We start from the raw sequence: 18,042 nt of genomic DNA, 5'->3' as shown, positions 1-18,042 counted from the left end.
TAGACTGGTATTGTATGTGATAAAAACACAAAGACGAGATCATGTTTTAAGGGATTATGAGGATCAGCCGTGTTTTTTAACTTCAAGCAGTCCTTGGCTAAGCCTTTTCTTCCTTTCTCCCTCCAGAACTGTGATTTTTAAATTTAGCTAGGTTTGTTTTTCTATACCTGAAGTTTAAGATTGGAAAAAAGCACAATTTAGCATTATTCTCTCCTGCATTTCTTTGTTTTTCTTCATGGACACAAATGTTACTTTTTAAGCTTTCCATTACATTAATGTGCTTATGAGTCTATGCATTCACTGTGTTGCCCTTTACACTTCCACTGTTGTCTTGCTATTGTCAGCTACAGTTCTTTTCCATTCCTCTGCTCTCAGACAGGTGCCATTTTCCTTTTTGCTCCCTGACCTCCATCAGCTTCACAGGTATGGTCTGCCTTTAATATTCAGCCTCCACTCTCAACCTGGCTTGACTGCTGTGCATGGTTGACAGTTCTTGAAGAAAGTTGCTGTCACTTTGCAAAGGAATTATAAGGATGCCATGATTCTGGCAGCTATGTGGATGGCTTGGCCACAGCAACCTCAGCCCATACCCTTGTAGCAAAAGACACCAGGTATGATGGAGATCTCAGTGCTAGCTCCCAGAAGTATGGGAGATTGTATCATTTACATGATAAATTAATAAGGGACATGTAAGTCTTGCCCATGGGTCCTGATTCGTGGGGTAGCACGTGCCTTTTCCCTGGGTTGTGTGGCTGTTTTCCTTGCCTCAACCTTTTGCATAATCGTAATGTTTTTGAGGGTAGAAGTGTAGTGTGTCTGGATTAGCAGTTACTATAAATCCATAATGTTTGACTGCAGAGTATTGCTCCAAGAGGAAAGCAAAGAGATGTTTTAAAACAAAGCCTGGATAGTTTCCCTGGCAAGGCTGTCAGTTCCTTTCTCCACCTTCTGCCTTTGCTAGCTGAGGAAGTGGGGGTGACCCTGAAGGATCTAGTCACCTCCCACACTGTCAGGATTGGCCACCTGATCCCAAATGACAGTCTGCTGGTTTCACAGTGCACCTGGAGACAGCAGCTAGACATCTGAGTTCTCAACAGACAGTAGTTCAGTTTACATATTTGTGTGTCCAAAGCCCAAGAAGTCTGTACGCACATGCATATTTGAGAATATATTTATTTCTTTACATGCACTTTCTCTTGTGTTCATGTTCATTGTGTCTTCCACCTTCATTTCTGCAAAATAAGAAAGTTAATCTGATGTGTAGAAAGCCCAGCTGGGAGCTGCATGATGAGTTGCTAGCTTGCTTAGTCCCAACACCTGAATAAGATCAAGCAACTATATCTGATTACATCTGTGCAAAAAAGAAAAAAAGTATTTAAAGTGGTGCAAAGACCTGAAAGGCTTACTCGTTGCTACAACAGGATTACTTTATTGTAAGCTTTTCCAAACAGTCGTATTAGGACATGAGTAGAGGTCACTGGATGTGATGTAGGACCTGTGAAAAATCAAATTGCTGACACTGTGTAAAATTAAACCAGCTGGACAGTTAATAATTATATAAAGCAAACTTTTCAGTTGCATCCTCTCTCTGAGTAGATGTTAACTAGTAGCGAGGGATCTACCTGTAGCTTGAAAAGTCTTAGAAGTTTTGAGGAATAAGTAGCAATTGGGTCAGATTAACCTACAGCTTTATCTCCATCCATGTGACCAGTAGGTCTCCTTACAGTACTAGTGCATCAGCTGCAGACTAACATTGTTGGTGTAGTCACCGAATACCTCCCAGCTATCCTGAAAAAGCACATTTGACACTGACCCATCCTGTATAGCCAGCACTCCCCCTGGCCAACTCAGGAAGATTTCTGGAAACAGACGTAAAATGTTGCTATATGTCTGCTATATTCTTATGCCTTTCCAATGATACCTGCTAGGTAGGTAGGACAGATCAGTCTTGGGTCTGAACTCTGCCTATAGCCAATTGATTTTGAGCTGTTCAGTGGAAACCAGCTGCCGAAAAAATAAAACTAAACACACACACACACACAGCAAAAATAGCCCTAAGACATATGTATTTTGGGGGTATGAACATAAACCTGGCAATATGGGGCCAGGCTAAGCTCTGCATACACTCCCCTGCCTCACATTCATCACTGTGTTGGGTCAGATTACTTCCTTCCTTCCACACAGCTACTTCAGTGCTGAAGAAATGGTCTCTTGGTGGCAAGTGTGTAAAGGACTCTGTCCCTTCCGAGGCCTTAATCTCTCTCAGATCCATTCTGCCCTCCCTGCCTTCCCCCCCCCCCCCCAAGAGGTATTAAATAACTTTGTTTTTAGATAAGAACTTCTACTGTCTGAATGCCTGCCTGTGCACCAAATCTTACATTTGTTCTGTTACAGACCATGTCAGGTCTTTTTGGTCACTGGGGAGCTGCACTCTGACCTCAGTTTTGTTTCCACTGTAAACAGTAGCTGAGTGAGTTTATTTGGCACCATAATGGTCTTAAAGGCCAGGAAAATAAATACATTTGCCTTTAGGCTTTACCAGGGCTGACCCCAGATGTGTGCTTCCATTTTGACTTGCTGGACAAGGGTTGAAGTGCAGATATAAAGTTTGGGTTATTGCTTGCATTTTGATAGGTGTTTCTCAGCCTGAGCTTTGAGGAGAGTGCTCTGGCTGTGCATGACTTGATACAGGGCTCATGCAGATGTCAAGTTCTTGAAACCACAGAGTAACAACAAGTGGATGAGCACATGGAGGCAGGTGCTAAAATTTGTTCTTCCCTAAGCAGGATTTGTTTTGTTTTTAGAAAAAATGAAATCTTAACACGTTAGAGCATCTTTTTGCCTTCTGCCTTGTTTGAGCAAAACCCCTGATTCTTGAAAAAAGGACACACTGGCTATGCCTTCTATTCTGTTCTTTTTATCCTGGGCGTCACATATCTTTCACAGCAGAAAACACTAGATTGGTATTGTCATGTTCTCCTCCTCCCATTGTGAAGACGCTTGCTCATCAGACCAGCATGAGGTCTGCTCTGCATGGCTTCTCCTCACGGCTGGGTACTCACTGTGGTGGTCAGGAGCTTTTGTTGCTCTGAATTGTGGGTGTAGTTTCAGCTGCCCTAGTGTTTTCCTCTTTTCTGGGAGAAACTTCAAAGTGTGACTGGAAAATATTCCTAAGGAATTATTATTTATACAGAACAGCTTTTTCTGTGCATAGGGTAGTTGGAGCAGCAATCAAATTGAACCAGGTTCACTTAAAATTCAGCTGTAATCTAGAGACCCTCTTCGGAATGATTTTTGGGAGCACTTGTGTTGCAGTGTATGCATGAATGACTTACACTGAAGTGTAAAATTTTCTACAGATAAATCTAGAGGTCAGGGCCCAGTCCTCGTGTGACCCTATTTGGAGTATTATATTCAGCTCTGGGACCTGCAGCATAAGAACATGGAGCTGTTGGAGCAAGGTCCAGAGAGTGCCATGGAGATGATCAGAGGGCAGCAGCACCTTTCTTTTGCAGGCAGGCTGAGAGAGCTGGGCTTGTTCCGTCTGAAGAGAAAGCTCCAGGAAGACCCCAGTGTGGCCTTCAAAGTGCTACAGAGAAGGTGGAGAAGGACTCTTTCAGAGAGTATAATGATAGGACCAGGGGGAATAGTTTTAAACGAAAAGAGGGGAGATTTAAATTAGATATTAGGAGGAAGTCATTTACTCTGAATGTGATGAGGAACTGGAACATGTTGCCCAGAAAGCTGTGGTGCCCCATCCCTGGAGGTGCTCAAGGTGGGCTTGGATAGGCCCTGGGCAGCCTGGGCTGGTGGGGGACAGCCCTGCCCATGGCTGGGGATTGGAACTGGAATGTTGCAGTCCCTTCCAATCTAAGCAGAGGCTAGTGCCTTGCAGTATTAAATATTATTTTGCTTCCTATTAAATGCCACGGAAGCTACAAGACATGTTGGGAAACATTTTATTGGAGGTCTGTGCCATTTTAGCTGAAGGCGCAGTTGGAAGACTTGGATCTCTCCTGTCACTTCAGTGCAAGATCCCACTTCTGTGTTCAACAAAGCTCTTTCAGCATGCAGTGATATTGGAAATTATTTCAACAATCTATGATATTATTTTATTTCTATTTTTTTTAATTGTTCTTGGGAATCTGAATGTAGTAATTATTTTCCTTTAGTCCTATGAAGTCTTAGGACTGTTATTGTTGTCAAATTTACCTCTCCTAATGCTCATTTGCTTTTGGAATCCTTGTTGTACAACAGTAACCATTACTGTAAGAAGAGGTGAAGAGAGTTTCAGCCTTCAAGAGTCACTTTATGATGCTGATGCTGAGAAGCGTTTTGGTTTGGTTTGGTTCTTTTTCTTTTTTTTTTTTTTTTTTTTTTTTTGCATCTGGAATTCCAGTCATCTTAAGTTATTCATTTTGTTCTGTGGAAGCAAGAACATTACATACAGAAAATTCAAATGCATCATTTTGTACATGCTTGTACTAGTATTTTGAATGTTTCAGAGAAGAAAAAATGTAACTTTACATTATTGACTTTTTATCCCTCAAATTGTAAGTTGCATTTGAGAAGAGTAAACAAGAAGGGATTGAATGTGACACAGACAGATTTGCAGGCAGCACTAGTTACAACAGAGTAACTAGTTGAGTTCTACCCAAATTATATCAATGCACCTTTCTGTGCTCCCTGTGCTCATGTGGGTGTGAGAGACAAGGAGGGCTAGGGGCAAAGGGCTTGGGGAGGAAGAGTGGTTAGGAGCAAAGTCACCTGAACTTATAATTTCCCCTTGGGGATTAAATGTCTTCCGTGAGAGAACAGTATTTTATTTTAGTATAGAGTTTGGTACGGCCCTGTTTGTGCATCTGTCCATTTCATGCATTTAACCCTTTGGGAGCAGCCTGAGGCACCAAACGCCATCTGAAATGACGTGAAGGAAAACTGGTGCTAAGTTGCACTGGCAGGCGGGCTAGGGTTTTGTCAGGAAATTCCAAATGAGTATAAATAAATCCTGTGTAGCAACCTCTGGGCTCCTTGCCTGCTGATGTGTCAGGAGTATGCATTCCCTTTAAGGCAAAGGAAAGTGTGTTTCAGACTTAATTTCCTGAAAAACTAAACACTGCAGCATTCAACAATTGCTTCTCAGCGGATCAGTAAAGGAGACCCTAGCATAGAGCAGGAGAGGTGAGATGCAAGAGCCGGACTGCTGGCACTGTGTAAATCTGTGAAAAGGGTGGGAGAGTGCATATTTGGGTAACGCAACTGAAAATCTGCCCTGGTTACTGTTTTCCTATGTTGAGTAATGGATGTCTTCCATGTTGGATGCTTATTCTTTTCTAAAAGTGCTTGTTTTCTCGGTTCTCTCCCTGATGGATGCTTCTAGGCTGTCACCTGAAGGGACTGTGCATCTACACTTTGCTGCACCTCTGGCAACCCTTTGTTTTTGTCAATATGTACTGAGGAGTTTCTTTTCCTCAACAAATGCCAATTTTCTAGTTGGGGATATGCATTCTGTACATCTAAGCGAATGGAGTCTTATGTCTGCTTACACAAAGCCACCTTTCTGGTAGAAGAATGGTCACTGTTACCCTTCAAGTTGCTCAGTTTCACTGTTGTTCATAGGCTCTCAACTGTAAGCCACTGCTTTTAGCTATTTAAAATGCACATAAGAATTATTTCTAAACTGACATTTTCCTTATTTTCTCTTGTTACTGCTTTTTTAACTTTTTGAACAAAGCTAGTTTATCAGTCTGGACTATTTCAAGTGCAGAGAAAAAACTCTTAGTGTCTCTGGAAAACACAGATCACACAGACTTTTGAAGTTTGGAAGGCAACACATGTCGTATTTCACACAATTAATCAGTATGAGATTAACATCAAAGGGGATAGGAGGGAACAAGTCCTGGTATTTGAAATATCATACTGATTATGCAGCATAAAGCATTTTCCTTATGGAAAATAAGCATGTGACAAAATAAAGTCCTTCCAGGACTCATAAATACGAATGTTTATAAAATTATTATTGCAAAAGACAGTTCTTCCATTTTTTCCCCCTACCTTTTGCACTACAAGACCAAACTGAAACAGTAAATCAGTTTTAATATGCTGTGGGAGGTTTATACCTGAGGAATATATTCTTTAAGGATGGTTACTCCTGTTACAAGAACTACGCATCTCTTCTCTGCTTCTCATCTCTTCAGAAATTTACAGACATAGAAAGGTAATTGTATTATAAATCTAAATTGGCAAGTGAGTTCTCACAGGCCAAAAACCACATGCAACCTTCTTTACTTGAACCTGAGGCTGAGACACTGTTATGCTGAGACATTTTCAGGGATAAGCTTGGCTTGCATCCATGACTCCTGTGGGGGCCGTGGAGGTGGTTTGGATGAGAGGAGAAGTAAAAGAATCTGAAGATTCGCTCTCTTTTGCTTTGCAAATGCTCCATGATAATTTTGTGAAGCACACATACAGCGTGTATGAATGCCTTGGTCTCTGTCATCCTTTTTTTCCACAGTGATTTTACTAGTGACAATGACGTGAAAAGATGTGCCACAATACCAGAGGACATAAGGGTCTCTCTTCTGCAACAGAGGGCAGTAAGCTGCCATACCTCCTGTTTAGCAGCATCACCAGCTCAGCCAGTTGGCCCGGATCTGTTGGAATGTGCTATCAGCAAGGAGGGCTATGCTGGGCTGACACCTGGTGTCACCCACTGTGGTGGGCAGAGCACATTGCGAAGCTATCTCCTAGGCTATTGTTTGGTATTTACTGCTTGCCATCACTTATGCAATTTTGCTAAGTTAATCTGATTTGGGAAGCATCTTTAAATTGAACACTTCTCATTCAGAAGCCTGTGATTCCGTGATTTGTCACAGACGTGTAGCTGTGTGCATAGAGAATAAAAGAAATGCTTCAGGGAATGAAGTAATTCTTAAATAGACAAATAGTGTAAGTTGCAGAAATAAGCGTACATAAAGCCAGGTGCTTGGCAGGCATAAATTCATCTGCTTTGAACTTTCCTTATTAATAGCTGGTTTTCAAAACCCAGTAAAAGAGGGGACTGAGATATGCCCCCAGTTTGAAGCCAAGAAGGAAAGCACAGCTGTTGGCTCACATCTTCGCCCTTACTGCAGCCACAGAGTGATCTGTGCGCTTTACCTTCTGTTTTTATGGCAGCCCTCCTGAGCAGCCTCCAAAATGGTTTCTGCTCAAGCTTTTCCTTACCACCGGTGGGGCAGGCTGGAATAAGCTAGCAGCTTTATCCCTTGCCAGCCTTAGTATGATTTCCCCTGGGATCTATGAGTCACAAACTGGGATGGGAGCAAAACAGACCAGACTGTTAGTTCTGAGTTTTCATGGTGAGCAGCCCTGAGGTGGTAAATGCACAAGCTGTCCCACCGCAGAGCATCCAGAACCAGAACTATTCCCAGAAAGTGGCAGCAGTTGAAAAGGAGTCTTTATATTTTAGACCTCAAGTAAGGGAGTTGTCAAGCAAATAAGGATTTTGTGAATTCTGATAAGGGGACATCTTACAGTCATTCCGTAATTTTTTTTCAGAAACCTGTTTCCCACAAACAAGGTCAACCTTTTATTCATGGTTAATTAATATATAATGTGTTTTTATTTTAATTGAGCTGTTTGAGATGCAAATTTCCAGTTCAAAAATTCTTGAAGTAAAATGTTTGGACATTAAAAATACTGGAGAGCGTGGGGAGGAATGTTTTTTGAAAGGTCTTTTCTATTGAGGATTTGCAGAAATAATTGTTGGTTGTGGTTACGCACTGTTTTCCTTCAAACTCAGTAGATAACGTTTTTATTACGGGAAAGAAAACCTATAACCATATGTTAAGGAAAAAAAAAAGAGTGACCTTAAAGGCTGTCCTACGACCAAGAGGCCTTTGCAGAGCAAGCTGGTGAGCACTGAGTGCTTTTTAATGTTATGCCAAAACGCTCTGTTTTTCATAGCCATGAACAGTCTATAAGTAGTTAGCAATAGGAGAAAAGTAAGAAAATCTGTGAGACTGTGGTTTAGGAGATGAACCTTGAGGAGCCTGTGGCAGTGGGACAGTCAGGCTACTGCATCCATCTGATTTCCTGTACAAAGGTGAAGTCTGGCTCATTGCTATCATGCTAAGCAATCAAAAATTTTATTATGTTTTTATTATAACGATAACCTTACTGTAACTCTAAGCAACTAGGATTTTTCATCTTCAGAGTAATTTAACTGCCTGAGAGAGACTTTATCCAAAGTTTATCCAAAGCCCAGGCAAGTCAATGGAAAGACATGAATGCTTTTGCATTGTGGCTATGATTTGAGCTTATTCCTTTGTTATTATAATGGTCCCTGTTCTTTTAGAAAAACTATTAAGACAGCAGATTTCTCAGTTGCCTTCTGCTCTCACTGACCTGTGGTGACTGTGACTTTGTAGCCCAGAAGTCTTGCATTCGCAGTGATCTGAGCCATTCTTCTTAAACACTGCTGCTGTTTATGTTCACATGTTAGTGACCCACAAACCAAAAACAGTCTAAAAACCTGATATTTTAGAATCCTTCTGCTCCTCATTTTACTTTGAAATTCTTTGAGAAGCTACAAATCTGCGCATTTCTAGCTAAAAGAAACCTGATTTATTGAAAAGAACGTTGGCTAATTCTTGATTTTTCTTTTTAAACAAATACTGAGCTTCACATGTGTTGGTTATTTTCAGAAGACTGAGACTCCATTTGCTGAAGATCAGAGGAAAAAAAAAAGGAACAAAGTAGTATGAGGGGAGAGAGGAGAAGGGCAAAACAGTTTATTTTCTGTTGCAGTAAAGAATCAAAAAGGTCAGAACTTCTATTCATCTCCTCTTCTTCTTCTCCAAAATATTTTCAGTACTGAAGCTCAGCAACAGAAAGACATGGAATCTATTTCATTTACACCAGCTATTGCTTCTGCCTTTCCTCTCTGCAGCATTCTTTATTAATTGTCTTATGCCATAACTCTGAGAGGAGACTCTGTTATTCATAATGCTTTTTCAGCGGAGGAGACTTCCTTAATAGAAATCAGATCCAAGATAAAAATGCCTTAGAGCAGATATCATAACCAGATGGGGAGAAAAAGCCTCAGATGTGAAGTCTGTATTAGCCTTAGCCTCAGCCTTTTTGCTTCATACTTTTTCATTTGCTTCTCTTTGCCCTTTCCAGACCCTCCAACATGGCTTTACAATACAGCTTTCCTGTCTTATAGAACCAAAGCTCAGGTCTGCTCCTATTTTCTCTGCTCTTTTCTCTGCCTAAAAATCTTTAAAGCACATAACTGAATGTCCTGTTCTTTTCCAGTTCTCCTGGTCTGGGAGCAGGCATGATTAGCATGGACTTGGGTAGAGCTGACTCAATATTTGAATATACTGATGTTCTTGTGTAGTGCACTGGATAGGATGTAATTTTATGGAAGATGGCAAGACTGGAATGTTTGGACAGAGCCAGTCCTAGCAGTGCAGGAGATGAGAACAGAAGTGCATTTTTTAAATGTTGCTTGTGTCTTGTCCATGATTATTGTGGGAGTTTTGCATACTTTAGAAGAAATGCATTAATAATGACAGTAACACAGCAAGGGTTCTGTGGTGCACACAGTATCTTTCACAGTACTCACCTGAAAGCATAATGTCTCTGTGTCTTACTGCATTTGAAAACACGTCAGAAGAAAATGTATACATTTGCACAGTGTGTGTGTGTGTCTTCACATCCTTTTACAGCCAAACACAATAATGTGATTAAAATTAGCCTGATGTACTGTAGAGACTGGGGAAGTCATTTCATTAGTGCCTGTGATCAGCTGGCCAAGGATGAGACAGGAAGCCTGAGAAGAGAATTTGTCCTGTTGTGGCATTGCTGCCATACTTATGTGTGTTGGAGTGAATAGAGTAGGAGCCTTGCTCAATTGCACTCTCTCTGCATGAAAATTTGCAATTCATTCACACATAGATACAGCTTACACTGAGACTCCTCCGAGGTACTGCTTGTGCAGCACTTGGTACTCATCTTTCAAGGCTACAGAATGAAGGCATCCATGGTTCATCCAGTGGCTGAAAGGAACAAGGTCTGTACTCTTATCAGGTGTTTAACCATTTCCTTTTTGTGAGAACATTTTTCCTGTGGAACCAACAAAACCATTTTTTATTGCCTGAAAACAGCCATCTATTTTGCTTTGTTATAGGCTTAGCAGGCACACCCATTCTGGCCCTTTCTCTGAGACAGCAAAATGCACAAAGGCTTGGCGCAGCTCCTGTGTGCCACATCACAGTGCGTTGTTGTTTTTAGATTGCATTCTTGATCCTCATTTGTCTTAACATATCAATAAATGTCTCCAAAGATCCACTTATAATGCTGGGATTGTGTTCATGGAGTGTTCATTGTGTTGTTTTAAGGAGAAGTCACGTGCAAAGTCAGCTCCACATGCAGCCTTGAGCTTATTGGAGTGGCAGCGATGCACAGTTCACACTGACAGGCTAAGCTGAGGACCATGTGAATTTGGTTCTCCTGGATGGGACATGAGCCAGCAATGTGCCCATGCAGCCAAGAAAGCCAACTGTACTGCAGGCTGCATCAGAAGAAGTGTGGCCATCAGGACGAGGGAGGTGATCCTGCCCCTCTCCTCTGCACTGATGAGGCCTACCTGGAGTACTGCATCCAGATGTGGAGTCCGCAGTACAGGAGGGACATGGACCTGTTGGACCATGTCCAAATGAGGGCCGCAAAAATGATCCAAGAGATTGAACACCTCTCCTACAAGGATAGGGGCTGTTCATCCTGGAGAACAGAAGGCTCCAGAGAAACTTGGTAGCGGCCTTTCATTATCTAAAGGGGAGCTGTAAGAAGGAAATGGATGGATTCTTTAGTGCGGTCTCTTGTGATAAGACAAGGGGAAATGATTTCAAATTGAAAAAGGAGATTTAAGTTGGATGTAAGGAGGAAGTTTTTTACAAGAAGAGAAGTGAGGCAGAGAGGTGGTGGATGCCCCATCCCTGGAGACGCTCAAGGTCGGGCTAGATGGGGCTCTGAGGAACCTGGTCTAGCTGTGGGTGTCCCTGTTCATTGCAGGGGAGCTGGACTAGATGCCCTTTAAAGGGCCCTTCCAACTCAAACAATTCTGTGATTTATTTCATTGTGAAGCTACTTACCTGCTGTAGGTGTTGTGGAGATGTTTAATGATGTGTTCTTTTAGTTATTTGTTATTGATGTTTTTCTGCTGAGTGATCTCAATACTGTTTCATGAAGGAGAAAAAATTATTTGCGATTCCAGTTTGGTGCTTATAACTTAACTTGCAATTTGCATGTCTTTCTAGAGAGTTTTTGAATTTTTTTTTTTTTTTTTTTTCTGTAGATGCATTAATTTTTAAGTCCTGGCACTTGCTAACAAACCTGTTTCTTCTTTCCTTATCCTACACTTATGCTTTGAGCCCAAGGACAGCTTTGGGTCAGGGGTTGATTGACTTCAGCGGTGCAGTGATGGGAGAACCAGGGATGTCACTGCATAGGAAGGCAAGCAACCACACAAGCAGAGGAAAGGGTCTGGGAAGAAAGGGAGAACAGGAAAGTTGGTACAATGGAGTTTGAATTTGCAGGGACTGGGTGAAGGGACTCATAGTCATCCAAGGCCAGGATGAGGGATGAAGGTATAAATGTATTTGGGGTTAGAATTTATGGAACAGGCAAGTGGATGCAAGTTGAGAAAATGGATGAGAAATTCCAAGTGTGGGAAGAAAACAGAGAAAGACTGGGAAACTACAGGCCGCAGAAGCTGGTGTGAGAGTGGATGCAAACCTTAGGGCTGGAGGGAGAAGGGTGACTAGCCTAGAGCAGGGAGCCATGGAAAGGTGACACTGCAAAGGACAGAGCCAGGAGGAGAATCTGGGGACAGAATACTGAATTTAGGAAGGAAAAGTGGTAACATGGGGAGCTGCTCTGTCTCATTCCCTCCTGCTGGTGTTCAGTGGAGATCCTTCCTCTGCTTACCCTTGAGGCAGACCTGCTGGAAGGGGCTATGTGCTTCTGTGCTTGGAGTATGTGTATATACGTGTATTTTTGCTTCCAGTCTGGCATTCAGTTGGCTATTTTCGGTGCATCTATAACTAAATACCACTCGGCATACCGAGACTCTGGTCTTCCAGCAGGAACATGTGGTCTGGACGGGGAGGGTTGTTTGTGTCCTTCAAGCAGTGGCTACACAGGCAGTGCTTACAGGAACGCGACAGCAGTGTGCTCTCTGCCCTGGTTGGCGTCCCACGCTCACCTGGTGCCGGGGAAGGCAGCGTCCCCACACAGCATCCTGCTTCGGGGCGTCCTGCAGCAGCCAGAAGCGTTAGAGATTGTCATGAAAGCAGTTATGCTGTCTGCAGACGGAGCAGCCTTCCTTAAGCATGCCAAGGAAACTGGAAAAACAGGAGCCTTTTTTTTCCCTCTCCTGAACCCTTTCAGTGCAACATTAAGTCACTTCCTGTAGTTGCAGCAAGCAGGTTCCCCCCCCCCCCCCCTCGAGGCTTATATTCCTTTAAGAGGACGCTGCGCTCCGAACGCAGCCTCGTTAGGAACAATCCCGGCGGCGGAGGCTGCTGGCGGGGCAGGAGCGGGGTCTGTGGGGCGCGGGGCGGAGCGGCGGCGCTGCGCCTTGCAGCCCTCTTCTGTTCCCCGGCCGCGGGCGCACGGCGGTGCGGAGTGCGTGGGGAAGAGCTGCTTTCCAGCGGTGAGAGCACAGCCTATGAAATCGCCTTGCCCTGCCCTGCCAGGCCAGGTTTGCGCCGGAGTGGGAGCTTTTTTTCCGCATGGGGTGAGAAAGGAGCGAGTGGGAGGCTCTGGGGAGCTGGTTTGTGGCACACGCAGCTGGGACAGCACGGAGCTGTACCGGAGGCCTAGCGATACGTGGCTGGAAACTTACAGCGTGGGGGCAGAGGCGTGTGGCTAATTCAGGTAACCGGAAAGCTGGCTTAAGTTATTCCTCCGCTGCCTCTCATAACTTGCAGCAGTTGTTTTTCTCAAGTGGGACAGGAGCGGCAGGCTCTTTAGCAGCACTGCGCATAAATACTCAGCCCGCAGAAGCACAGCAGACCTGGTACAGCTGCGTTCAGAGGGCTGTGGGGACAGAGCGAGTCCTGTATTTGGGCTGCAGGTACTTCTGGCTGTGGGACCACTGCTTTCTCTCATGGCTGAGGGACTGGGGGTCCCTGCATGGGGACTCGGTGCTGACTGAGAGCACTGGTAGAGTTAGCCAGCAAGAATGAACTGACATTGCTGCTCCTGCAGCTGTGATTCTCCAGGCAGTAGAACAACTGCAGATCTGTCTGACATCTAATGGCACCAGAGAGGGTTAGAGTTCTTGTTCCCGCAGCCTGTGAATTTACCCTCTGGACAAGTTGGTTTCCAGATGAGTCATGCAATGCAGCGTGCTCCTCGGATCTTCATCTGATGGCATATTGTGTGTGAAGGTGGTATTCCACAGGAAGGCTGGAGGGAATCGGGAAGGGATTGCTTTCATTTGCTTGCTGTGCCACTTCTGTACAGCTCCGGTAGCAGAAGTTTTCAGTGTGTACATATGAATGTATATATACTTTTGTGCACTTTGCAGCATTTGAAAAACTATTCATTAGCTTTTAGGAAGTTAAATGAGATGTAGTGCTGACATTAAATCAGCAAGATGCTGTTTTGCTCTGAGCTGCGGCTGTGTTTCTGCCTCCAGCGCTGTGTGCACCCATCCTGGTATGTTTGTGTCACTGCCTAGTTTACTGAGGCATAGTTTCTTACCCATGTGCTCATTTTGTTTCTTTTTTTCCAGAAAAAGAGGAAGTTATTATAAATGGAAAAGATGAAAATGAACGGAAATACCCCTATTTTGTGGAAACACCTTATGGCTACCAGCTAGACTTGGATTTTCTGAAGTACGTGGACGATATACAGAAGGGGAATACCATTAAGAAATTAAACATCCAAAAGAAGAGGAAAGCAGTACCAGCCTCCACAAGTACCAAGAACTCTGGTGGCCACTGTGGCGACTGGACTTCCACAGAGTCTCTGTCTTCTTCAAACAGTGATGAGAACAAGCAGTCTTTCTTGGCAACAAGAAGTCAAGTAACCTCATCTGTGGCTGTGAGACCATTGGCTTCCCTTGAGGCATCTCCCTCCTATTTAACCATTCCTGAGAGTAAGCAACTCCCTCCTCCTTCCCCACAGCTTCCTCGGCACAACCTCCATGTGACAAAAACCCTCATGGAAACACGTAGACGACTTGAACAGGAGAGAATGATGCAGGTAATGCCAGGAGACATCCGTAGGCCCCGACTTTCCAGCTTTGGGGGCATGGGCTCAACGAGCTCCCTGCCTTCTTTCGTCGGGTCCAGTGGGTACGGTCACTTGCCTCAGCAGCTCCACAATGGCTACCAGGGGAATGGAGACTTCGGAGCCTGCTTTGGCTCCTCCTTGGGCAGTTCCATCCGGCACAGCCCAATGAGTTCAGGAATATCCACACCTGTCACCAATGTGAGCCCGGTGCATCTGCAGCAGATCAGGGAACAAATGGCAATTGCCCTCAAGCGCCTCAAGGAACTTGAGGAGCAAGTAAAGACCATTCCTGTGCTGCAGGTCAAAATCTCAGTGTTACAGGAGGAAAAGAGGCACATGATGGCAGAACTCAAAAGCCAAAGGAAATCCAGTCAGAATGACATGTATGGCTTCAGAAAAAGATCGTACAGTGCAGGAAACGTGGAGCAGTGGGAGCACCTGTCTCAGGTGCAAAGAGGAGGAGAACTTTATATTGACTGTGAGGATGAGATGGAGAGTGCGGAGCAGAGCTCTCGGAGGGTAGAGGAGTTCAGGCAGCTGACTGCTGAAATGCAGCTTCTGGAGAAAAAAATCCAGGACAGCAACTATGAGGTTCCATCGAACCTTAGAGAAAGCCTGACGAAAGAAAGCAGATCTGTTGCTGTTGGTGCTGATGAAAACATGAATGATGTGGTTATTTACAACAGATCTTCAAGGCAACATAGAGAAGTAGCAGTGGGGACAGAGAAAGAAATGAGAGAGTCGGGGGTTGGGGTGACGGAGGCCATGCTTGGCTTATCGACAGAAGTTGAGAAAGAAATAGAGCTTCAGCAGCAGACCATTGAAGCCCTTAAGGAAAAGATTTACAGGCTGGAGGTTCAGTTAAAGGAGACAACCCACGACAGGGAAATGACCAAATTAAAACAGGAGCTGCAGGCGGCTGGATCTAGAAAAAAAGTAGATAAAGCCGTGATGGTTCAGCCCTTCGTCGTCAGCAGAATGGTGGAGGCTGTGGTACAAATGAGAGACCAAATGGTGGGAGACCATGTGCATGTTGCTGATTCGTCTGTGGGCAGCCATTTGCAAATGAGCAGCGTGGGCACGTCCTGCAGGCCAGCGGTACGGAGCACAGCGGCAGGCCCTGAGCTGCTCATGAGCCGCTGGCTTGTGAGGGAGAGGGCAGAGATGCGAGACCAATGCACGGGGAGGTGCGTGGAGCTGCTTGACAAGAAGGTGGGTGTGGAGACCAGCGTCTGCGAGACTGGTGTCAACACGGAGGAGTCTGTGGGTGATCTGAGTCTCTGTAGGACAGTACGGGAGATCCGGGAGACGAGGTCGATTGGCTGCGGGGATTGCTCAGTGGATGTGATTGTTTGTGCCCCAAAGGAGTGCGTCTCCCGCCAGACAGCCACAGAGTCTGTGTGCAGTGCAGAAGCCACAGTCATGGCTGTGCCTTCCACAGCTACCCAGCAGACCAGCACGGCTGTGGAGATGGTGAGCCGGTGCACCAGTACGGAGGCACTGGTGGCAGTGGACTGTGGCACCAATACTGTTCCAAGCAGCCGTGACCAGCAAACCAGCACAGTGAGTGTGGAGATGCGAACCGTGGCAGTTGGGGACGGCCGGGTGAAGGACATACATGCATCTGCTAAAACGCGTTCAGTTGGAGTAGGGACCTTGCTTTCCGGTCATCCTGGCTTTGAAAAACTCTCTGTGATAAAAACTAAAGACTGCGGTGTTGGGCAGATAAACATTAATGAGAACTATCTAGTTGGTCTTAAAATGAGAAGCATTGCCTGCGGTCCCCCTCCCCTGGTGATTGTACCGACCAGTACCAGGAGCATTGGTGTTGGGGGTGAGCCAGTGTGCGAGTCCGTGAGCAGCATCCTGGAAAGCCCACTGCCTCCAGCTGAGCTGAGGACGGGCTTGGATCACTATATTGAGCGTGTGCAGAAGCTGCTACAGGAGCAGCAGATGCTGCTTGCCGAAAATTACAGTGAATTGGCAGAAGCCTTTGGTGAGCCACACTCCCAGATTGGATCGCTCAATTCGCAGCTGATCAGTACCCTCACATCCATCAATTCTGTCATGAAATATGCCAGCACGGAGGAACTGCGGAGCCTGGACCTTCAGAAACAGTGCATGGAGAAAAGCACTGCAGCAGGTAAGCTGAGTGTTTGAAATATGACTGTGCTGCTCCTTGCTGGCACAGTGGGTCTGTCAACTGTAAAAGCTTGCCATCCTCTCGGATAAAATGCAGAGGGTGGATTTGGTGCGGGGTGGACCTTTTCGTTGTTCTTTCCAACCCAGTGCTGGGGAGTGGATCTCAAGAACGGGAGGCAGTTACCCATCTCACAGAAGCAAGGCTCTGAAGGGCAGATGACTGGGTGATTTGAGTGCAGGACATACAAGAGAAGTATCTGTAGGTACACTACCCAAAGCATGGACTCCATTTTGTAACTGAATGTATGGGAGTTATGGTCTGTCTGAAATGTTGTCTTTCCCTTAAATTTGGAATGCAGTTTTAAAAAGACGTGTAAGTCACGTTCAGCATTTGTGTCAAGCTAACTTGTTTCCAGAGTCTGCAGCATATCTCCCATTTCCTCCATTCCTTATTCTTCGCAGCCAGGGAGCTGTGGGGTGCTTTCCTCTTTCCAACAATGTCAATTGCTTTATAATGGGCAACTCCAGAGTGGCTTCACAGAAACCACATCTTGCATTTTCTGTGTTCCAATGAGTGTTTGTCCTAATCCCTAATTAGGGCCTAATGTTTGAAAGGCATAAGCTGTAATTGCTTTTGGAGGTTTTGGTGACAATCAGGAAAAGCCAGAATTGAGGTTTAAGTATTCCTTCCATTTTATGTATTAACTGTAAAATCCATACAATTAATTTGAGGGATTTCTTTGTTTCCTGGGGTCATGTTGCATTCTGTTTGGTTTTTGCTTGGTTGCCTGGATTGCTTTGGTTTGGTTTTGTTGGTGTTTTTGGGGGGGGACGTGGGGGAGGAGAAATGGTCTGATGGTAAATTACAAAAGAATGCTGTGCTGGTGAATCCGGCCACATAACTATTACGTGTGTGAGTGTTAGTTTATTGGACACAAGGCTACCAAGGATTAGCAATGACTTGGTCTTCTTGGTCACATTACAGTGAGAAGTTAAGGAAATAGAAAGAATATGAGCAAATGCATCTGTAAGATGCGTGCTGAATTGGAAAAAAAAATTGAATAGCTACTGTATAGTGTCAGCGTAATAATACTGGCTAGTACACTGCTATGTAAAGTTCTTCCAGCTTATTTACTGTCTTAAAAGTTACCTGTTCTTGTTAAAAGGCAGCTTGGTACATCTGTTTATTTTCAGTGTTCATGTGCTAAATTGAATCATCAATTAATTCTGTGAATTAAAATGTTTAGCATCCCATGGGAAAGCAATAAGCAACATTTATGTAGCAGTAAAGAAAATGGATGATGCCTGTCTATTCACATTTAATATGATAACTATATTTGCAATATTACTATCCTGCTGGTATTCATGTTATATTTTGGGCTTCTTATAAATAATGAGTATCTACCAAGTACCAAGAATGTCCTTAAAAACAGTGAACCAGATTTCTAATAGCTGTAAATCCTCAGTTCCTGCCCCTCCTTTTACTGCACAGTATCAAATGTATAGTCTGGAGACCCAAGAGTATTTAGACACAAGTGGAGTAATGGCTCATGTTTTACTAAAGATATTCTTGCTTGGATTCAGATTTCA

The 18,042-nt window shown here is 44.4% G+C and overlaps 1 protein-coding gene across 3 annotated transcripts in view; it reads left to right on the top strand.

The window, feature by feature from the left end:
- KANK1 (KN motif and ankyrin repeat domains 1) overlaps nt 1-18,042 on the top strand; it is a gene marked incomplete at both ends in the record, with an annotated part of 47,291 nt that overhangs the window by 7,732 nt on the left and 21,517 nt on the right. Inside the window, 2 exons of one of the 3 annotated variants that reach the window (XM_079548896.1) lie at nt 12,763-12,805; nt 13,808-16,453. In XM_079548896.1, the coding sequence (XP_079405022.1) occupies nt 14,239-16,453 (2,215 nt within the window). Of the gene's footprint in view, nt 1-12,762; nt 12,806-12,920; nt 12,946-13,807; nt 16,454-18,042 lie in introns of those variants that run through there. The other 2 variants (XM_079548897.1, XM_079548895.1) reach the window with 2 other exon arrangements.

The sequence above is a fragment of the Tetrao urogallus genome, assembly GCF_951394365.1.
Source record: "Tetrao urogallus genome assembly, chromosome: Z".
Lineage (NCBI taxonomy): Eukaryota > Metazoa > Chordata > Aves > Galliformes > Phasianidae > Tetrao > Tetrao urogallus.
The sequence above is the reverse complement of the archived record's forward strand: the minus strand, read 5'-3'. Positions and strand labels throughout refer to the sequence as shown.